This window comes from Pseudorasbora parva, chromosome 21, assembly GCF_024679245.1.
Source record: "Pseudorasbora parva isolate DD20220531a chromosome 21, ASM2467924v1, whole genome shotgun sequence".
In the NCBI taxonomy this organism is placed as follows: Eukaryota; Metazoa; Chordata; class Actinopteri; order Cypriniformes; family Gobionidae; genus Pseudorasbora; species Pseudorasbora parva.
In genome coordinates, this window is record NC_090192.1 from 4,227,998 (window position 1) to 4,251,536 (window position 23,539).

At 40.1% G+C, this 23,539-nt stretch overlaps 1 protein-coding gene across 1 annotated transcript in view; it reads left to right on the top strand.

Moving 5' to 3' along the window:
- Positions 1–22,798, top strand: part of LOC137055533 (dynein axonemal heavy chain 9-like) — a 70,290-nt gene extending 47,492 nt beyond the window's left edge. The window contains exons 49-69 of the mRNA XM_067429346.1: positions 18–278; positions 382–807; positions 1,181–1,300; positions 1,765–1,953; positions 2,446–2,681; positions 2,782–2,904; positions 4,341–4,545; positions 6,150–6,314; positions 7,344–7,484; positions 8,190–8,360; positions 8,438–8,560; positions 9,402–9,595; positions 11,871–12,019; positions 12,584–12,711; positions 13,345–13,572; positions 14,395–14,586; positions 15,432–15,623; positions 16,879–17,049; positions 18,565–18,747; positions 19,105–19,494; positions 21,233–22,798. Coding sequence (XP_067285447.1) covers positions 18–278; positions 382–807; positions 1,181–1,300; positions 1,765–1,953; positions 2,446–2,681; positions 2,782–2,904; positions 4,341–4,545; positions 6,150–6,314; positions 7,344–7,484; positions 8,190–8,360; positions 8,438–8,560; positions 9,402–9,595; positions 11,871–12,019; positions 12,584–12,711; positions 13,345–13,572; positions 14,395–14,586; positions 15,432–15,623; positions 16,879–17,049; positions 18,565–18,747; positions 19,105–19,494; positions 21,233–21,460 — 4,215 coding nt within the window. The 3' untranslated portion in view covers positions 21,461–22,798. The remainder of the gene's footprint in view (positions 1–17; positions 279–381; positions 808–1,180; positions 1,301–1,764; positions 1,954–2,445; positions 2,682–2,781; positions 2,905–4,340; positions 4,546–6,149; positions 6,315–7,343; positions 7,485–8,189; positions 8,361–8,437; positions 8,561–9,401; positions 9,596–11,870; positions 12,020–12,583; positions 12,712–13,344; positions 13,573–14,394; positions 14,587–15,431; positions 15,624–16,878; positions 17,050–18,564; positions 18,748–19,104; positions 19,495–21,232) is intronic.
- Positions 22,799–23,539: the final 741 nt, after the last annotated feature.

The following is a 23,539-nucleotide window of genomic DNA, read 5'->3' on the forward strand; positions in this document are numbered from 1 at the left end:
TCACCATTGTCACTCAGGTGGACGACCTGAAGGCCAAGCTTGCGGCACAGGAAGTGGAGCTGAAGCTGAAGAACGAGAGTGCAGACAAACTGATCCAGGTTGTCGGAGTGGAGAAGGAGAAGGTGGAGCGGGAGAAGACGGTGGCTGACGAAGAGGAGCGGAAGGTGGGCATCATCGCTGAGGAAGTGATGCGCAAACAGCGAGACTGTGAGGAGGACCTGGCTAAAGCTGAACCTGCACTAATAGCGGCTCAAGAGGCTCTGAACACTCTCAACAAGGTCTGAGATTTGAATGTCATATGTTTTAAAGATGAATATACATATACATTATAATATTGTAGAATGTATGCTTACTGTATATTTATTTTCTTCTTCTTTCTAGAACAATCTGACCGAGCTAAAGTCTTTCGGCTCTCCTGTAGCTGCTGTAACTAACGTCACAGCTGCTGTTATGGTCCTCACGGCTCCTGGCGGTCGCGTGCCCAAAGACCGCAGCTGGAAGGCGGCAAAAGTCATGATGGCTAAGGTCGACGCCTTCCTTGATTCCTTGATCAATTTCAAAAAGGAAAACATTCACGAGAACTGTCTCAAAGCCATCCGGCCGTACCTCCAGGATCCAGACTTCCAGCCTGAGCTCATAGCAGCAAAATCGAATGCCGCAGCAGGCCTCTGCTCCTGGGTCATCAACATCGTGAAGTTTTATGAAGTCTACTGCGAGGTCGAGCCCAAGAGACAGGCCCTGAGCAAAGCCAACTCAGACCTCGCCGCCGCACAGGACAAGCTCTCTGTCATCAAGGCAAAAATCAACGTGAGTAACGCATCTGTTCTGGTCTTATCCATTTAAATTTATATTATCCTTTCCCTCATTTTTTAATTACTTAACTTTATTTATTTTCTGTATAATCCATTTCTGTAATATGTATTTACTTTAGCAATATTCTATATGGCTTTCAAAAGTTTGAATGCAGATTGGTTTTTGATGGTTAAATGTGGTAAAACTACAAGCTGTTCTCTCCTTAACGGCTTTATTAAACATCCTCTGACTTATGTATATCCACACCTAAAATGTCCAATTTTTAACAAACATTGTTATCGCCTCTTGCATTCGCATGAGTTTAGTTTTTGGGTTTGGGTTTACAAGTAACGTGTAACATTCTCTGCCTGTCTTCTTCTCTTGACAGCTACTTAATGAGAACTTGGCAAAGCTGTTGGCAAAGTTTGAGAAAGCCACAACAGACAAAGTGAGGTGCCAACAGCAGGCCGAGACCACGGCGCACACCATCACTCTGGCCAACCGTCTGGTGAGTCCAATCAAAGCCCTAGCCACTGTTTCCTGTCTTAATTAAGAAAAACATTTATGAACAGTGAAACAGATTTTTTTTTAATAATAATTGAAATGCAGCAAACCCCTAGAATAAGTCATTTCTGCTGTCCAGTCAAGTGTGCAGCTATACTAATCAGCAGGAAATCACACAAACACAAGCAGCAGTGCTGGCTTTTGCCTGAAGTGCACATTATGATGAATGATTGTGACCCTGCACTGCAGTGTGGGCTTAAAGTTGAAGTGTGTCATTTCCACACCATTGTGAACAAATGGTGATCTGCACCTGTCCGTGTTACTAAAAACAGCATCATTCTAGAAGAAACACGCAGACTCCAGATGTATGTGCATGTCAGAAGTACTGTTATTCTGAATTTACTGCTAGTAGAATCTGCTCAAGGCTCTGGTGAACATGCAATTTACTTCCTTCTGTCTGCGTCTCAGGTCGGCGGTCTGGCGTCTGAGAATGTGCGCTGGGCAGAGGCGGTGAAGAACTTCAAGTGTCAGGAGGAGACTCTGTGTGGAGACGTGCTCCTGATCACAGCCTTTGTCTCTTATTTGGGTTATTTCACCAAACGCTACCGCCTGGAGCTGATGGACAAAGCCTGGAGGCCCTACCTCAGCCAGCTCAAGGTCTGTTCCAGTCACTGCTAAACATTGAGGAGTTTTCATTTTAACAATAACATTTGCATGTTTGATTAAGGCCAATGTGGCTTTCGTTTGAAATCAACAAGCATTATTGTTAAAGTCAACATGAAATGGAAGTTGCACTCTTCTATTTTCTCCTATTGTGCCGTATATCCAAGTGAAACGCTTCTAGAAGACGAGCATTTATAGGGTGAGGCTTAATTTTGTCTATGCGGAACTGATTTGATGGTTGGATGGTTGTGACAGGTTTCCCCACCCTCATCATCACTGAAGAGAAGTCACTGCAAGAGGGAGGAGAAGTTATTCTGATTCAAGATTACCAGGAACATGCATTTAAAACAATAATGATATTCCATAAAAATAAGCAATTGTCCGTTTTTTTATTTCATGGTGACTTTAATCGGTTATTCATAATGTAAAAAAAGGTTCATAAAGACAGCCGCAGTATCTGTCAGTGTCATGGCTTGTTGGCTGCAGGTGCCGATCCCGGTCACTTCAGGTCTAGACCCACTGACCATGCTGACGGATGACGCTGACATCGCAACCTGGCAGAACGAAGGGCTTCCGGCAGACAGAATGTCCACAGAGAACGCCACCATCCTCACCAGCTGTGAGCGTTGGCCACTCATGGTGGATCCGCAGCTGCAGGGAATTAAATGGATCAAAAACAAATATGGAGATGACCTGCGTATCATCAGGATCGGGCAGAGAGGGTAGACTCTAGACGCTTGAAACATGCCTTACATCTGGAATAGACCATACTCAATCTGCTTGGTTCATTATTAATGCGTATTACTTTACTTTCCAATATAGATACCTGGACTCCATTGAGAGGGCATTATCTGTAGGTGAAGTCGTCCTGATTGAGAATTTAGAAGAGGCGGTCGATCCAGTGCTCGGTCCCCTGCTCGGCCGTGAAACTATAAAGAAAGGACGGTGAGAATATTTATGTGACAAAATGTGACTAGCCTCTGCAAACATTTTTTATTAAAGGTGCAGGAAGTGATTTCTGAGAAACACTGTTGACAATTTAAATCAACCCAAACAAACACAACCCTCCCTTCGTTGCTCCATCCCCCAAATGCAAGAGTTGGTTAGCAGCTCCAGACAGACAATGACACTCGAAACTGTCCCGTTACCAGAGCTAACATTACAACAACAGCATAATTCAGTTCTGTGGAAAAGCAAAACCAATGTTACTCACATATGGAGCAGAAACGTCTGTTTTCTGTCTTTCCCACTCAGGCCTGTCCAGTGCTGGAAAGCTTTTTTAATATTAACCCGTGTCCTAAAGCTCGGAGCCCATCTTCTTCCAGTGATATTCCTCTGAGCTTTTCTCTTTTGTTATGTCTCTCAGCCATCTCTCATTCCTAGCCTTTCTTCAGCCTTTCTTCAAAAAGGACAGCCATCTTGATTATGAATTCAGCCCAGAGGAGTAGACAGTCTATAACTATTAAATAGTGATGGGGTTATATTATTATTATTATTATATGTATAGTATTGCTTGTTTTTGTTGATGTTGTTGCTGAAAGGGGGTTGGTTATGGAATTGTTGCTGTATTATGAAATTATCAGATTTTACTCTAATCAACGACCAGTCATATTCATTATTTTTTATGTGTTCTTGTCTTGTATTTGTGCATCTGTGAACTGTTCTGTGTTTATCTTGCTGCAAAACCAATTGCCCTATGGGGACAAATAAAGTCTAAAGTCTTAAAGTCTTAAATCTCCCGATTTCTCAGAAATCACTTACTGCACCTTTAAGGCAAGACAATACAGGTTATTGGGTATGGATTAAACGAATAGATATCGGCATACTTTCCATTCAATTGCTTTGTATTACACATTTTCTGAGATGTTATGTTTAACTATGTTAAATATGCAAATGAGACATTATCTAATTCAATTGCACTAATGCACTAATTTGCATATATTTCCAACACATAAATCTGAACATTGGAAGTCAGGTTCATAATTCTTGTTTGATTTTGTTTGATGTTTTTAGGAATGAAATTGTGTATAAATCAGGCGAATGATAAAAGAACAAACGTTCAGAATCTAGAAAAAACCCACTGGTTTTGCCTGTAGTGTCTCGCCTTATAACAACTGTTGCATGGTGTTTTTTTTTTTTTTTTGCTGTTTAAAATGATTATTGTGGTGTTTATTCACCCTCACGTCTGTCCAAACCTGTGTGTTGTTTTATTTTTTAATAATCTTCCATACAGCAATACATGTATACATTTGAGTTTGACAGTTTCTAACTTTCTTTTCCTTTGATGTTCCATAAAAGTAAGAAAGTCCTACAGATGTGGAACATCCCTTATAGCACCTGCAGTGAATAATAAGCTAATTCTCATTTTTAATCCGCAACAGCTACATAAAGATTGGCGACAAGGAGTGCGAGTACAACCCCAGTTTCCGTCTGATCCTTCATACCAAGCTGGCAAACCCTCACTACCAGCCTGAGCTTCAGGCTCAGTGTACGCTGGTCAACTTCACCGTGACGCGGGACGGCCTGGAGGACCAGCTGCTGGCGGCCGTGGTCAGCATGGAGAGACCCGACCTGGAGGAGCTCAAGGTGCTTCAGATGTGCTGCTGGGCTTATATCAGAACTTTCTCGCCACTCTTAATTGCGGGGAGCTTAAGTAGATGCTATTTAATCGGTGTTCCTAAGCTTAGTTGGATTCATCAGTTTCTGAGGTCTAGATTGGCTGAACTCAAGGATAATTTGTCATTATGTGGTCAGTTGTTCCAGCTCTGCATGCATATCAGAACATTTGATGATTCAGGAAGATTCTCTTGCTCTGTGTTCTCACCTTTACTGACAGAAGGTTAATTAGTGGTGCACTATTTGCACCTTAATGTAAATGATTTGCACACGCTTTCCCTTAGCAATTTTGCTAATGAACAATGAAAGTTTAGACTATCGGTAACACATTTGCGAATGTGTTATATTAGCTTTAGTATATTAGCATAATAACATTACTGTACATAATTAGCTAGAATGGTCAAGCAAGCAATTGTGCCACAGGGTTGAACTTCCCCATGAAGTCTCTCACTTTCCCTAGAGAAAGCCACTTTTATTTTCAGCTTGTTTTTCTCACTTCAGTTCATTTCCTCTTCCTGAAATGTGTCTTAATCTGACGGTTTTCATTTCCGAACAAATTACATCAAACCAAAAAAGTGTTTTAATAACTGACAGGGAGTGAGTGCGGTTATTTTGAGATAATTCATGTTTCCAAGCTGAGATCCTAAGGATGGGGAAAATTTTGCCCAACTCTCGTGGTCTTAATTAATATTGAAAGTTGTAAGAAAAGTGTGACAATCCTTAACATAGAGTAAGATGGCAAGTTCAACTGGATTTTATTATATACAACCGAACCGTTTTTTATTTAGATGATTTTTAGAGGGTTTGTCCATATATCCTGGCTTGTGTTTTGCATTATGCTATACCATTATCATTGCGGTGAGTGTCTTATTACAGCATTCACATTGAGATCTGCACATCCGCCAGTACCATTAGGTCAAATAAATGACACCGTGATCCGTGGAGAGACGCATCAGTCTCACTAATGAGCTCTTCTCAAATCATCTTCTGAAATGGCAAGTGTTACTTTCATCACAGTAAGTCTCTCAGATGCTAGTTAATTGTTTGTTTTTCATCTCTAGGGTAATTGGACGCACAAGATGCCAGTAGATATTAGGATGGGTTAGTTTAATATACCCGTTTTACTCCTTTAAACCGCTCTTGTGATATTTCTCTAGTGCTGTTATTTGTTGTAGCTCTTTGTAAAAGTCTCAAAAGGCTCCAGTGGTCACAGGGAGAGTGACACGAGTCATGCTATTATAGGTTTGTTTTTGTGCAGGTTTTTGAACATTCTTCAGGGATGTATTAGTGCCTTTACCATCCAATATAAGATTATCTGAGATGACAGCTCTGAGCATGTCTGTGTGACTTGACAGCTTTTTGCAGATCGTCACTCATGTGCATTAGTTTCTCTATCTATTGGGGAATGGATTCATTACTATTGATGGTCCATCACACTCGGCAGTTGTGGTTTTTTATGTTTGGCGAGAGGAAGTCTGTTAATCCTTGCAAAGACGGCTGCATATATTGATCTTTCTATGTGCCTGATGTTGCTCTTGTTTTTATCACATGTCTTTGTGTCTTTTACTTTGTAGTCAAACCTTACAAAGGAGCAGAACGGCTTCAAAATCACTTTGAAAACTCTGGAGGACAACCTGCTCTCACGCCTCTCCTCAGCATCCGGAAACTTCCTCGGAGACATTGAACTGGTGGAGAACTTGGAGATTACCAAAAGAACAGCAGCAGAGATCGAAGTCAAGGTATGTAATTGTTTTTTTAGCAGAGCTTGTGTTTCACGACTGACAACTAGAAAATAGTGGCTGCAATAGAAAGTGCCACAGTTTACAGTTTTGATAGCAGCACAATAGTTTATATTTAAAATACATGTACATATATCATTAAAAATGATAGCAAACTGTTCTGCTGAAACACACTTTTTGGTAACTCTTTACTATATGAGGTTTCATTTACAATAACAATTAACTATTATTCTACAGCATTTATTAATATAAATGCTAATCTTAATATTTGCTAATACATTATTAAAATAAAAAGTTGTATATGTTAAAATCAGTTCATCCACTGTAAACTAACATGAACATTTGTATTAACAAACATTAGCAAAAATTGGTAAATATTACTCATTGTTAGTTCATGTTAGTTCATGTTTTAATGAATTATTGTAAAACCAAATGTTAAAATCCACCAATGCATGTAGTTTTAATCAATCCAGTCATATTTGAAAAAATCTGCAGTAAGAATATGAATAAAATCTACAGTAAATTGATAAAAACAGCACAAATGCTCGACGTGGCGACATAGACACGTACAGTTTAATCATTTTGGATTGTATGTATTTCTGAAATACTTATTGAAAATGTGTTCACTATTTGATTCATTTATATTAGTTTAGTTTAGTTTATATTAGTTTATTGATTTTGTGTGTGTGTGTGTGTGTCCTTGTTATATTACATTGTGGGGACCAAATGTCCCCATAAGGATAGTAAAACCTGAGATCACCTATATTGTGTGGACCAGCCAGCAGTCCCCACTTTTCAAAAGGCTTATAAATCATACAGGATGAGGTTTTTTGAGAAAGTAAAAATGCAGAATGTTTCCTGTGATGTGTAGGTTTAGGGGCAGGGGCAGTGTAGGGGGATAAAATATACAGTTTTTACGGTATAAAAACCATTACGCCTATGAGAGTCCCCACAAAGATAGTTAACCAGGTGTGTGTGTGTGTGTGTGTGTGTGTGTGTGTGTGTGTGTGTGTGTTTGCACTGCTACAGGTAAAAGAAGCAAAAGTGACGGAGGCTGAGATCAATAACGCGAGAGAACACTACCGTACTGCGGCGGCTCGAGCCTCACTCCTGTACTTCATCATGAACGACCTCAATAAAATACATCCCATGTACCAGTTCTCTCTCAAGGTACCTCAGCCACACACATGATGGAGGTCTTGTGTTTCTCTTCTCCAGTGTTTAATGTTATGCTGTTCAGTGTACAGTGTCAACACTAACACTAGTTAATAACAATGCTTGCTCTATGCTTATAAAGATAATAAATAGGCACGGTGTCTTCACTGGTTGCAAGCAAAAGCAAACACACTGCAATCATCAGTGTATTCTGTTCAGTTACTGCCTATCATCAAAATCATTCAATCTGAATTGAGTGAGCTGACATTTGACTCACTTATGACATTTTATTTTTCTCCCTAACTGCAGCACAGGACACTTAATTTCTCTGTTCTGAAGAACAGCTTTGCAGAATAATAGATTATGAATATATAGTTAATTTGTGTATGTTCACTTTCTTGTTTTCAGTCTTCATGCAAACAAGATACAATCTACCGCTATTAAAGGGATACTCCACCGTTTTTTCATATTAAACTGTTATTCCCTTAACTAAAACGAGTTGATGCATACCTCTCTCGTCTCAGTGCATCCACTTAATCGCTCTTAATCGCTTTCTTAAAAAGAATTGCTGCTTCTTTTTTTACACAGATGTATGCAGAGAAATCTTGATCTTCCTCAGAACCAGTTATAGAAATGTCTCGCTAGAGAAAACGGATTCAAGTTCTTTGGCCGTCTCTTTGTTTCTCCTCAATGTTGTATCTTTGTGCTTCTCACATCCAGGCCTTCAGCGTTGTGTTTCAAAAGGCTGTACTAAAAGCCGAGCCGGATGAGACCTTGAAGCAGCGGGTCTTAAATCTGATTGACAGCATCACGTCCTCGGTGTTCCAGTACACGACCCGCGGGCTCTTCGAGTGTGACAAGCTCATCTACACCGCCCAGCTGGCCTTCCAGGTGAGCCTTCATTTCATCAGACTCCAGCACATGCACTCCTCTGCTTCTCCTGAACGCACTGCTTATCTCCTCTGTAGATCTTGCTTGTGAGTAAAGAGATCAATCCCACCGAGCTGGATTTCCTGTTGCGCTACCCGGTGCAGCCAGGAGTGAGTTCACCGGTGGACTTCCTGTCCGATCACTCCTGGGGCGGGATTAAAGTGAGTCTGAGATTTGTCTGTGTTGATCCTTGAAAGAGACTTGGGTCTCTTTATCTGTTATTTATGTCTTTAAAAGGAACAAAATTTGGCATCTCTCAACATAACTCCCTCTCTGTGCTCGTCATATCTTAATATTTGATTGTCAAATCAATTTAAACCCAGATTAATGTCTTTAATATTTCAAAATTAAGCTGATAACATGATACTTTTATCTTTGCCTTTTAAATCACCATCTGCATTTACTACTGTATGAAAAGCATAAGCTCAGATATTTAACATAAGTTTGTGATTCACATAAGAAAGAAAATTAAAGACCATAATAATAATAATAATAATTTGTTCGATTTATATAGCCTTTTCAAGGCACTCAACGCGCTTTACATAGAAGGGGCAATCTCCTCAACCACCATGAGAGTAAAGGCCTGTTCACACTAAGAATGTTAAAATAGGGCCCATAGTGTTTCCCATAAACCAGGCTGAAGAAATGAAAAAGCACGCTCATGTTTGCTCAGCAGTTTGTTGCATAAACACGCTTTACTTTGTAAAGTGCCTTGACGATGTTGAGTTTGAACTCTTCTGTCGTCATTACTTCTTTTCATTTTGATAAGACACTCAGCTTGCCTGCAAAATAATGCATAATAAATGAAACACTTGTATTATTGATGAAAAGCTTAGCAGGACCGTTGAATGAGGGTCTGTAGGTGTAAAGTATTATGCATCAACTACCTTTGAACCTTTTATGCTTCAGATGTCTTTGTGCGATACCTATAATAATTAGTATTTTATCTTGATAATGTTTTATTCAATGAAAGATTGGTGACATTATTTTGTGGCGTTTCAGTCTCTCTCTGCCATCGAGGAGTTTCATAACCTTGACCGGGACATTGAAGGCTCAGCTAAACGCTGGAAGAAGTTTGCGGAGTCCGAGTGTCCCGAGAAAGAGAAGTTCCCTCAGGAGTGGAAGAATAAGACGGCACTGCAGCGGCTGTGCATGATGAGGGCACTGCGTCCCGACAGAATGACCTACGCTGTCAGGTCAGACCTCATCTGGACCAATCCCACCTACTGTGTTTTTGCTGCTGGGTAGCAGCCAGTGTTGCCACAGTTACTTTGAAAAAGTAATCGGATTACTAATGACTCCTTTAAAAAGTAACTTAATTACTTTACAGATTACTTGCTTTTAAAAGTAACTAAGTAAGATTACAAGTTACTTTATTAGTTACATTCTGCAGTTGCCGACAACACCGCTGCCGCCTCAACATAGAAATGACAACCGTTTTTGCCAACACTCACTTTATTGGAAGTGCATTTAACAATGTATCTCCTGACATTTTAAGTTTAAGTTAAAAAAAATTCTTGAAAAAATACTCTCCCCGAGATGCATAGAAAGCAAAAAAAAAAAAAAAAAAAAAAATATATATATATATATATATATATATATATATATATATATATATATATATTTATTTATTTATTTATTTATTTATTTTTTTACTAAGGAAAATGACTAAAATAGTATCTCACATTGACTGATTATCCATCCATCCATCCATCATCTTCCGCTTATCCGGGGCCTTCTCTCTGGCCACTTCCTCCAGCTCCTCCGGGGGTACCCCGAGGCGTTCCCAGGCCAGCCTGGAGACATAATCCCTCCAGCGTGTCCTGGGTCTTCCCCGGGGCCTCCTCCCGGTGGGATGTGCCCGGAACACCTCCCTGGGAAGGCGTCCAGGGGGCATCCGAAATAGATTCCCGAGCCACCTCAGCTGGCTCCTCTCGATGTGAAGGAGCAACGGCTCGACTCTGAGCTCCTCCCGAGTGACCGAGCTTCTCACCCTATCTCTAAGGGAGCGCCCAGCCACCCTGCGGAGAAAGCTCATTTCAGCCGCCTGTTTCCGGGATCTTGTCCTTTCGGTCATGACCCACAGCTCATGACCATAGGTGAGAGTAGGAACGTAGATTGACCGGTAAATCGAGAGCTTTGCCTTACGGCTCAGCTCCTTCTTCACCACAACAGACCGGTACATCGCCCGCATTACTGCAGATGATGCGCCGATCCGTCTGTCAATCTCCCGTTCCATCCTTCCCTCACTCGTGAACAAGACCCCAAGATACTTGACTGATTAAGTTACTTTAATCTGATTACTTGTTTGGAAATACTAACGCGTTCGATTAATCGTTGCTGGAAAAAAGTAGTCCGATTAGAGTAACGCGTTACTAAGTTACTGGCATCACTAGTAACAGCCCAACTATATTTTAATAACTTGCTTGAATGTTTTAAAGAGTTTAACCTGTTACTGTCACCCCTCTTTAATCACAGATCTGAAATCAAATGAATACAGATCTAATGCTGGTCTCTGTTTAGACTACCAGTTAATAAAGACACTTTACATTTACATTTAATCATTTAGCAGACGCTTTTATCCAAAGCGACTTACAAAAAAGGGGAGAGCAATAGAAGCAACGAAACAAACAAGGCCAACAACCTGTAAGAAGTCTCAATTAATTAGCACAGTACACAAGTTTTTTTTTTTTTTTTTTTTAGCCATCTACAATAGCCACCTACAACAAAAACTCACGTACGCAAAATACAGAACACTGGATTTAGATAGCGATGATAACAACCCATTAGGACTAAGGCTGTTGCCCCAACTGTTGTCGTTAATGCAGATTCAGTGGCCCAATGGGTTGGTTTTGTATGGCATTCTAGCTAAACGCGCAGCAATAGCCATCTACAACAAAAACTCACGTACGCAAAATACAGAACACTGGATTTTGATAGCTATGATAACACTTATAATAACGGTTCATTTAGAGTTGCCTGTCAATAAGTGAGTCACTCTAATGGAGATCAGATCATTAAGTGATGCATTTGTCAGACTGAATCAAACTAATATCTCTATCTAAACCCAGCCTGATCTGACGCTGATTTGAGTTTCGCCCTGCAGCTCAGTTCTAGAAACTTGTACATTAATTTATCCTGCTTCTGATACAAATTTGCAGGAACGAATCACAGACTGGCTTAGCCGTTATATTCCCAATCACAGAGACCCCCATCTGCCATTGGTTAAGAGTTAGTTGTTAAGAAGTTTCTGCAGTAGAGTCTATGATACGTGACCTTTAGGAAGACAACGGCAGTGTCAATATAATAAGTCGATCAGTGTTCACCAATGCGCTGTGTGGAGTTAAGTTCATTCAGTGCTCTTTTAACATTGTTCACTTGGAACATATTTAAATAATAAGTTCATCATTATTACAGTGTCATAATAATTAGTTTTTAAAAAGATGAATAATGAGCTTGTTCCCCCTTTAGAGATTTTGTGGAGGAGAAGCTAGGCAGTAAATATGTGACATCGCGCTCACTGGACTTCGCCGTGTCTTATGAGGAGTCTGGAGCCGCCACACCCATGTTCTTCATCCTGTCTCCTGGGGTCGACCCGCTGAAGGACGTGGAGAAACACGGTACAGACCATTTACATCATTTCACCAAAATGCTGCATTGATAATCGCCAGTAATTTAAAGGATCATTTCAATATGTACAATTTCAATATGTAATTTTCAAAAAGTAATTTCAATATGTACGATTTTTGGATTAAAATATCCCAAAAACAGTGTTATATATTTTGTTGACTTGTGTACTTACATTATCCCAAATGTTTCCAAGAATGTTTAAATCCAGAGAAATAAGCAATTTTAACCAGGACACGGACCGTATCCATGTGTCACTTATCAATGACATCATACTCTCGTTACCTAATATCTAATTAATATCTAATTATCTAATAATAAAAGCTCAGTGAAATCAAGGTGTCATCAAGCTAGGCCTTTGTTTTGAATAAGTGACCTCTAGCGGCGAAAAAAATTACACATTGTGGCTTTACATTTTGTTATCTTTAAAATGAACCCTTAAGATCTGCGGATAGCTGCTCTCAAAGCGTAAATCATTGTTGGCATGTTTGGGATAGTCTGTCAGTGCTAATTGTTGTTTCCAGACTTGAATCTGACCCTTTAATAACATCCTGCAGGAAGAACACTGGGATACACGTTTGACAACAAGAATTTTCACAACGTTTCGCTGGGCCAGGGACAGGAAGTGGTGGCAGAACAGGCTCTGGATTTGGCAGCGAGAGAGGGACACTGGGTGATTTTACAGGTGAAACACTAAACGCCCATATTCACATACACCCCATTACTGAGTGTGAAATCACTAAACACGTGAAGATCCTCATGACCAGACGCACAGTCCAGGTGTCTGTAAAGCACACGAGATCACTGAAGTTCACATGCTCACATTGCTCTGATTTCGGGTCCATATTTGCTCTTTTAACTCATTTGCTTTATTAGGAACACTTTACAAAAAGGGTTCATTTGTTAACTTCAGTTAACTACAGTAGTTAACATGAACTTATGATGAAAAGTAATTCTAAAATCACATTTATCTTCATGTTAATTTCAGCATTTACTAATACAAAACAAGACAATCAGTATTATTGATCCGACTGCACTGACGCTATCAAATGAGAACAAAACTTGAACTGAATTGGTCTGAACAATGACACTATTGTCTTTTGAACATGAACTAACAATGTGCACTAATGGTAACAAAGATTATCAAATTAATTGCTTATTATTAGTTCATGCTAGTTAATGCATTAACTAATAGGACCTTATTGTAAAATGTTACCGCATTATTCCCTCAGTCAATCATCCATATTTAAATGTCATTTTCTTGTTCATTGTGTACACTATAAAGTGTCATCAGAGATCTGTCTTCTGTCTGAACTAGAATATCCACTTGGTCTCTAAATGGCTGGGAACCTTGGAGAAGAAGCTGGAGCAGCTTGCGGAGGGCAGCCACCCGAGCTTCAGGGTCTTCATTAGCGCAGAGCCGTCATCCTCGCCCGACGGCCACATCATTCCTCAGGGCATCCTGGAGAACTCCATCAAAATCACCAATGAGCCGCCGATGGGCATGCATGCCAACCTGCACAAAGCCCTGGACAACTTCAATCAGGTACGGTGACCTACAGATAATCACATGCTTCTGACGCCCAATCCAGCTGCTCCAGGTGCCTGTGGATAAACATGAAACACACAGTACTGACCGCGGTCAACTACATTCAGTATAAGGACCGTCACTACAATTATGTTGTGCAATATTTGCAAAAATCTTATGCAAAACTCATTTAAACTTTTGTAATTCTCCTGACACATAGCTTTATGCGATTTTCAAGCGAAACTATTCTGGCATATTATATAGTTTTGATTTGTATATAAAATTATTATGATCTATTAATTCATTCATATCATGACAATCCTACTTGTATCAGCCTGACATTTTTTTGACGTTCATGCCATCCAAAAAATGTCCATCATCAAACTAACATCATGTTTTCTGTGAGGTCCTGTATGTCTTGGATTTGGCTTATACAATATTCACTATCTGCCTGTTGTGAGAGAATCTCTGTGACCGATCTGTGACTACTTTCATATTAACCTTTTCAGCTGTCCTAGCAAATGTTATTGAATTGCTTTTATCCCTTGGTTTGCATATCAATCCCTTATTATAAAGCAAATGCACTTAATTAAACATTTTGTATTTTATTCAAAACATATATTTTACAAAATATGGTCTCTAAAATTGCTAGAATATCAAAGCCATATGTCCAGCTCCTAAATATATTGGAAAGGACTCATTCTTTTGTCTGTCCTAATGGCTGATGTCCACTGGGAAAGAGCAGCGGCAAAGCGTTTTCACTTTCAACGCTTTGTCTTTGTTCTGAAGTCGGATCTTGTTGGCAGAATGTGAAGCGTGATGATGTATCCTAATTGACAGGATACTCTGGAGTTGTGCGCCCGCGAGAACGAGTTCAAAAGCATTCTGTTCGCCCTCTGCTACTTCCACGCGGTGGTGGCGGAGCGGAGGAAGTTCGGTCCTCAGGGCTGGAACAGGAGCTACCCGTTCAACACAGGAGACCTGACCATCTCCGTCAACGTGCTGTACAACTATCTGGAGGCCAACAGCAAGGTGTGTGTGTGTGTGTGTGTCTGTGTACTTGTACAAATGTCCCCACAATGTAATTTAAACCTAAAATCACCAGCCAGTGATGTTTTTGTGAAATATCAGGACACAAATGTGTGTAATGACATAGTTCTTACAAGGAGATGGAGAAATATAAGGATATTACCCCATGGATTACATCTCCCCATTTTTCAAATGGCTTATAAATCATACAGGATGAGTTTTTTTGAAAATGTAAAAATGCAGAATGTTTCCTGTGATGGTTGGTTTAGGGGCTGTGTATGTGTGTGTGTGTTGGGTAGGTTTAGGGATAGGGGCAGTGTAGAGGGATAGAAAATACGGTTTGTACAGTATGAAAACCATTAAGCCTATGGAATGTCCCCACATTTGACAAAAACAAACGTGTGTGTGCGGGTGTGTGTGTTTGGATCCTGGTGGGGACTCGTGTCACTGTGGGACCTAAATTGATAAATCATACAGAATTATTTTATTTTGAAAATGTAAAAATGCATAAAGTTTTGTGTGATGGGTTAGGGTAAGGGAAAAAATATACAGTTTATACAGTATAAAAACCATTACATCTATGAAGAGTCCCCACAAAGATAGTGAACCAGATGTGTGTGTGTATTGTTTAGGAGCTTAGAAGTATAAATCACTATCCAAATGTATTATATTAAAAACAACAATTATATTATCTCCAAAAGAGAGTGAGCGTTGGCGCAAGCTGTTATTAAATCTAGCCCTAAGAGTTCATCATGAGGTTACGTGCTGGGGTTTGGTGGTTCAGGCCTGCTGATCAGACCAGACGGTTGCAGGTCATTCTTTATCATTTTCTTTGTCTCTTCATCTAGGTGCCCTATGATGATTTGCGCTACCTCTTCGGGGAGATCATGTATGGCGGTCACATCACCGACGACTGGGACCGCAGGCTCTGCCGTACCTATCTGGAAGAGTTCATCAAGCCGGAGATGATGGACGGAGAGCTGTACCTCGCACACGGCTTCCGTCTTCCTGGAAACACGGACTACAACGGTTATCATCAGGTACAGAGAGAAATCACGCCTACATATGCAAACCTGTGGGGAAAAAAAGCCTTATCTGTCATGATTACAGCGATAAGGGTCTGCTGGATGTAAAGCCAGTCCCGGTTCACTAGGTCAGGGGTCAGACTGGGGATAATGTATTTTTAGGGGTTTAAACATTTTCATGTCGTTCATTCGTGTCAATATGAAAGGTAATTTATTTAGTGTTTTAAAAGCATGTTGTGTTTATATTACACTTCATATTTTTCTCAGACTTTTTGAAACCCCTGAATCTGGTGAGCTAGGCAATATATGCTGTAGATGCTCTGGTTTCAAAACCTGCTAGTCGCTGATCAGCTTTCACTGTTTGACATTAACTCCTATTCTGTTCCAAAAAGCCTCACGAGTTTGGAGCTACATGATGGTGAGTACCTTAGGTGATGTCAGAATCTGTGGAAAGTGTGACTCGGCTGGACTGATCCGAATGCATGTATTCATGAGGTTTTTTTCTAGTTTTTGTTTTTTTACAAAGTTGCATCCAAATCCACATGGCACCGTTTGAATGGGCATGACATGATTGTTCTTGGCTCTCTCCATCTTCTGCATGTGTCTACAGCCTAGCTAATTAATTAAGCCTAATTTCAGATCTCTGGGATGCTGGGTCATGCATGGGGGATATTCTGGCACTCACAGCAGAGAACTACATGCTAAACTCCATCATTAGGGTGTTGTGTTTGTGTTTCTTGTATGCGCTTGTGTGTGTAAGTATCCAGTGATCCTGGGACTCAGTGCTTTTAAAGTGTCATAGCAGTCGAGAGGCCCAGTGATGAACTAAAGCACACAGTGTTCCATATGTCGTTCTGTCTAATGATGATCACAGCAGAAGAGAACATTCTCAGAACTTTAGCTAACATTCTGACAAGCAAATGTTCTTCCTGTTATCTGCTCTTTAATAACTTTCTCAGACCATAGCACAAAAACATTACTTATACATCGTTCATGGAGTGTTTTTACCTGAAACATTTGTTGATTGTCTGTCTAACGTTTTTTAAATGTTGCTTCAGAACATTCAGAGAATATTTGAAAAGTAAGTTTCCTTAATGTTCATATAGCCACTGAAAAAAAAAAACATTTAATAAACTGGATGCTTTGAACATTCAGAAATAACGTTTTCATAACGTAACCGGACCTTTAGCAAAAGCTTTTTTTTTTTTTTTTGTTAACTAGATTATTTTAGTCCCACAGCTCACCACAGCTCTCTCTGGATCTGTTTCAGTACATCGACGCTTCTCTTCCGGCTGAGTCTCCGTACCTGTACGGCCTGCACCCGAACGCAGAGATCGGCTTCCTCACGCAGACGTCAGAGAAGCTCTTCCGCACCGTGCTGGAGCTGCAGCCCAGAGATGGAGGCTCCGGAGAGGGAACGTCTGGCTCGCGCGATGAGAAGGTTCTGGAAATTATATATAAGACACTCGCACCTAAAGCTCTTCCCACATTATTAAGTAACATTTGTAAAGAAGAGGAAAAGTATTTTACCTCATGATACCATATTGATGTTTAGGTTTAATTCAGGATAATTCAACATCTCAGTGGCAAAATGTCTCATTTGACCTGAATTGACCCTCTTCAGAGATATTATTGTTGTTATCTGTTTCCAATATGATCTGAACTCACATCTCTGCCTAGTTCATTGAATTAGTGTTACATTTGACCTCATTAAACTCTCAGAGAAGGGCAACAGTGTTCAAATATGGCGCTGACATCTTGGGTCTCAAATTTGCGCAGTAGCAACTTGGAGCCCGAGTCTCCGCATAATCAACAACTTTTTAGATATGCGAGCCATGTAAGAGTGCTTGCATGCATTATGACAGCTGACCTTTTTTAGTTAAGAGATTGGAATTTGTAAGCAATTACCGCTTTGCATTAACTCTTCATGTATCTGACATAGACAAATAGATCATCTGAGAGGATTGTGATTTAAATGGCCCAATTTCACATCCACATGCTGTGTCTAAAACCATTCACTCATTCCCTATGTGCTGAATTACAGCGAATTCAGGCACTGATGATCCAAACTTTTTCTGTGTTCAGAGCATCTCCTCATCTGTCCCTAAAATGGTGATAACGTCATCAATAACATTATCAGATGAACACATCGCCTGCAGCTGTTTGAATATTGAATCATCCTCTAAATGTCCATTTGCTTTGTGCAAAGTTCTGATGTACCAATTATTGTACCTCAATAAATTATCAGGCAAGGAAAAGGAAATGCTTGGCTTTAAGCCGAGTTAACTAATTAACAGTATCATTTTGGCTTGTTATTACACTTTATTGCCAAAAGTGTTAGGATGCCTGCCTTTACATGACCATGAACTTTAATGACATCCCATTGTTAATCTGTAGGGTTTAATATGGAGTCGGCCCATCCTTTGCAGCTCTAACAGCTTCAGCTCTTCTGGGAAGGCTTTCCTCAAGGTTTAGGAGTATGTTTATGGGGATTCTTGCCCATTCTTCTAGAAGCTCATTTGTGAGGTCAGGCACTGATGTTGGACGAGAAGGCCTGGCTCTCAGTCTCTGCTCTAATTCATCCCAAAGCTGTTCTATCGGTTGAGCTCAGGACTCTGTGCAGGCCAGTCAAGTTCCTCCTCACCAAACCCCTCATCCATGTCTTTATGGACCGACGCTTTGTGCACTGGAGCGCAGTCATGTTGGAAGAGGAAGGGGCCGTCCCCAAACTGTTCCCACTAAGTTGGAAGCATAAAATTGTCCAAAATGTCTTGGTATGCTGAAGCATTAAGAGTTCCTTTCACTGGAACTAAGGGGCCAAGCCTAACCCCTGAAAAACAACCCCACGCCATTTTAATCTATGGATAACTTTTGCCACAGAGATACACATTTATTTCTTGATATAGGGAGTGATTTCAGACACAGTATTTCATTTGGCATGTGTTTGTGTTTCCAGGTTAAAGCCGTGCTTGACGAGATTCTGGAGAAGCTTCCGGAAGAGTTCAATATGTCTGAGATGATGGGGAAGGTGGAGGAAAGAACACCGTATATTGTTGTGGCATTACAGGAGTGTGAGCGCATGAATGTCCTGACACAAGAGATCAGACGCTCTCTAAAAGAGCTCAACCTGGGCCTGAAGGTTAGACACACAATCACACACACACACACACACACACACACACACACACACACACACACACACACACACACACACACACACACACACACACACACACACACACACACACACACATTCAATCACAGACACTCAAACACACTTTATTTCTTCACACACCTGCTAGAATGACACATCCAGTCTCTTTCTGTTGCTTGATAACAGGAGAAATTAAATCGCTAGACGAGAGATCGTGTGGCTATTTTCAGACCTATTTTAACGCCATTAAATCCCTGAATGATGTTAAGCCTTATGAAGAAAAGACAACTATTACCTAGCAAAGGTCAATGATTTTCACTGTTTCACATGTTCCTCTCAAAGGGTGAGCTCACGATGACCAACGACATGGAGAATTTACAGAACGCCGTCTACATGGACCAAGTGCCCGAGTCTTGGACCAAGCGTGCCTATCCGTCCATGTCTGGTCTGGCCATCTGGTTCGTGGACCTCCTGAACCGCATCAGAGAGCTGGAGACCTGGACCTCCGACTTCAGCCTGCCCGCCGTGGTTTGGCTGGCCGGCTTCTTCAACCCTCAGTCGTTTCTCACAGCCATCATGCAGTCCATGGCCCGCCGTAACGAGTGGCCACTGGACCGAATGACCCTGCAGTGCGATGTGACCAAAAAGAGCCGCGAGGAGTTCAGCGCGCCGCCCAGAGAGGGCGCCTACATCCACGGGCTGTTCATGGAGGGCGCACGATGGGACGCACAGGTACGACTCTTCTGTCTCTGGATTACTCTTCACTTGTTTTATTTTGAGAAGCAAGAACTAATAAACTACATGTTGATTATAAAATGAGAGTGATAAAGCTATTCTAACTAGTGAAGATGTGCACATTCACAGCGCATTCACAGCTCAAGTGTGATCAATTTTGTCTAGCAGAATATATTTGTAAGAAGAGCAAATGTAGAAAACTTTACAGCCAAAACAGAGACTTTAAAACTAATTGGTCTCAATTTTTCTTCATCCTTCTCTCGTCAGCATTATTTGCATTTGTCTCTTAAAGGTCCACTGAATGCAAGGTTCAAAATGTAAGTTTTTTAGCTTTTAGTATGACAATATCAGCCTTAAAGTTATAAAAGCTGATGTGTTCCAAAACAATGACAAAATTCGCATTTAGGAGATAAAAGCATTCAAAATTTACAGTCTCTCACTTCCATCAAAACTAATTACAGATTTTAATCATCGCAGACTTCACCTTCTCATCAAATCTTCTGTCCAATCAAAATGCTCTCTAGAATCTAAAGTCCGCCCCCTACGGTGCTGAAGTTGCGGCTGAAATCGGTCAGTTTTTAACACATTTACTAATTTCTACATGGTGAACAGCAGATAGCACACTATATATGTGATAGGAAACGGTTCAGTTTAAATATGCTTTCAGTTGAGGCGAATGAAGTCTGGTTTCACGTTAGTTTCACGCACCGCAGCAGTGCACACACATAGTCTAGACCAGAGCCATTGACTAGAGACACGAGAGTGCCGCGCGGATCATATGTGCGAGTCGGCGCAAACAACAAAACATATCGGACCCATTTGAATTCTGCACAGAATGCTGCATTTCAAAGCGATATGGAGGAGATTAGGATGATAAACATTAGAGGAAACTGGCTTTACCAAACAGAAAGGCTCTAGTCAAACTGACACAGTGTATTAACTCAACAAAAAAGGGGAGGAGCTGCTAACAGCTGTAGCCGTTTCAGGGGATATCACGTCAACACATTGAATAACGCGGTGTGTTTCAAGGCACCTCAGCAGGCCTTAAAATACTTTGTGATCTTTGGTCAGAAGTGGGTTAATTAACTGATTTTTTAACTCCATGATGTTCGTCTTGATTAGAGAGACGTTAATGTTACCGCAGAAACCTTTGCGAAGAACTACTGTACTTTTAAGAAGATCATTCTGACGTCAACAGAAACTCAGTGAAATTCAATCTAATTATGAACAAACAATATGAAACAGATCACAGCTTTCAAATCTGATTGGATGATCCACATTCAAAGTATTTCTTCACCAATTTGCTACATGAACCATATTATTAATTCTGTCAAGAAATGTATCTATTGGAATTATCAATAAATAAACCTATTGGTACATTTGATTTATTTATAAAGTCACTTGGTCTATCGTGGCTTATTGTTTTATCATATAGTCTTTAAAGTCTCCATGAACTCATGGACATTTATGGAATATTGTAATGAAATATAAACATATTGTTTTTTGATGTGTTTTGAAAATCTTTATTCAGACATAACAATAGGGTAGAAAAATCAATCGCAGTTTCCATTTCATGCTGATTTTTAAATGATCTGTTATTAAATAAATATTAATATACTGTAAATACAGTATATTACGTTATGCCTTTAATTGGTGATTTATCAAATAGAGTTATTATGAAAGTGCTCATCATAAAGCGAGTACTGTGTGTGTGTGTGTGTGTGTGTGTCTGTAGGCTGGAATCATGGTGGACTCCCGTCTGAAGGAACTCACGCCTGCGGTGCCGGTGATTTTCATCAAAGCCATTCCTGTGGACAAACAGGACATGCGCAGTGTGTACCAGTGTCCCGTCTACAAGACCAGACAGCGCGGACCCACATACATCTGGACCTTCAACCTGAAGACCAAAGACAAGCCGTCCAAATGGACACTAGCTGGAGTCGCACTGCTGCTTCAGATATGAGCACCAGCTGCTGATACTGATGTCAAAAAGCACAATTTCATTTTCAAGATTCACTTCACTGCACTTTTTTAGTAGTATTATTTAGCATGATTTTAGTAGTATAATTTATATTATTTTATTTGTTTTTATATTAGTAGTATTTAATAGTATTTTCATCATTTAGTTGTGATGTTGGGAACAGGCGAGTACCACTGCAAGCTTGGTGCCGGGAAATCAAATTAAAAGCACTTTCTCCTGTTCATATTTGTTCATTTGAGTTTCACTTTCCCAGATTTGCGAGGCTCTGCTCCACTTCTGTTCTACACATCGGTGCTATATCACAATCAAACCTCTTACCCTGAGAAACTGAGGTGTTTGTGTGAATCACTGATATCTGGGGAACAGAATATGTATAAATCTATCCCTGATCCAATTACAAAGCTTCCCCCACACTCTTTTTATTAATTTCACTTGTGTTCTGGTGTAAGGGATATAAGATATATAAGTTAAAGAAATTAATATTAAAGATGCAAGGGGAACCTGCTTCTCCATTTGTTTGTGTTCACATCAGTTAAATATGATTAATGTGCGACGCGTTTAATCAAGCACACGTTCCACCACAGCGGTTCAGAGGCACCTTTGAACTAAATGTGCATTTCTTGAGGTGGATAGCGGCACTTGTAATATTTTTAAGAGATATATAACCAGAGATTATCTAGGCTTTACTGAGTTCAATGGCTCTGGCTGAGCTGTGATATAAACTAAACGCTATCAGCTGCTTTAAAAAAAGAGAAGGAGCTGTTGGATTTGTCCCACCCTGTCTTCCTGTTTTAGTGGAAATGGTCTTCACATTGAATAATGCTGACCGTTTTAAGGCACTTCAGTGGGACTTTAATGAGACACTGAGGTCAGAGATGCTTTGGATTTGTCAGGACGACTAAGTTTCCATCTTCATTTGCAGAAAATAAGATTGAACCTTTGAATTTGCCTGCATTTCTAAACAAATGTCAATCTTCAGCTAAATCACAGCAACAGAAGATGGGCCTGTACCATGATGGTAGTTTAACAAACTCAGGGTTAAAGGATTAGTTTCGAGTTGACAAAACCAAACCATTGTATTAAGGCTTTGTTGGTCCCGTGATGCTGATCATCAGCTTTCTTTGTCAACTCAGGCTTTGATCCTGAGTTCAGGAGTTTAGCTGTGACATCAGCAGTGAACAGCCAATCACACGCTGTGGAACTGAGATTCACTTCTCACCAGACAATCAGTGAGATTAATTTCTCTCTTCTGCAGAATATTGCGTGATTGAAAAATATGAAGAATTAAAAATAAAAAAAATACACAGCAAGAAGAAAAGCTGTCTACGAAAGAGGACAACTTAAAGAAAAATTGTATACGTCAATGCAAGTAAAAGTTATGAAGTTAGTTTAGTTGATATAGAGAAAATTAAACACTTAAGCTCAGTAAGCTTCTTTTTTTAATAGGCTAGTTTTATTTATTGATTTTAAAGCTTATTCATATGACTTTATGCAGGTGATGTTATTTATATGACTATGTATTAATTTTAACAAAGTGCCTATTAATGATTGATTAACTAAAATGATAAATGTGTAATTGATTAAAGGTATAATTACATAAATTATATCTAAATCATTCAAAATTATTATTTTTTTTATAAATAAGCATTGTTAAAAGCCAGACACTTTAGTCTTTAAAAACCATTTGCTATGCAGTGACCTTTAATTTGGAGTAGAAACAGGGGGAGTGACTTTATTGGATCAGAGGTGTGACACTTTACTCACAGCTGATTGGTCCAGTTTCAGATTGAAATCTCTTATCCAGAACATAACCTGCCCCAGAGCAGGTTAGCTGTGGAACTTAAGTTACTATGGCGATGAACACAGCTAAAAGCCAAACCACTTTAATGGTACCTAAAACCCAGGATTGGCACAAACTAAGCTTAAACAAATCTGGCTAGCCAGATAAACCAGCTTCATGGTACAGGCCCCAGAAGCTGCTTAAACGACGCTCGATGAAAGGTTGTATTGTATTGAACACATTTCCATCGTTCAGGGTGGAAACAGAAAGACTTCAAAATA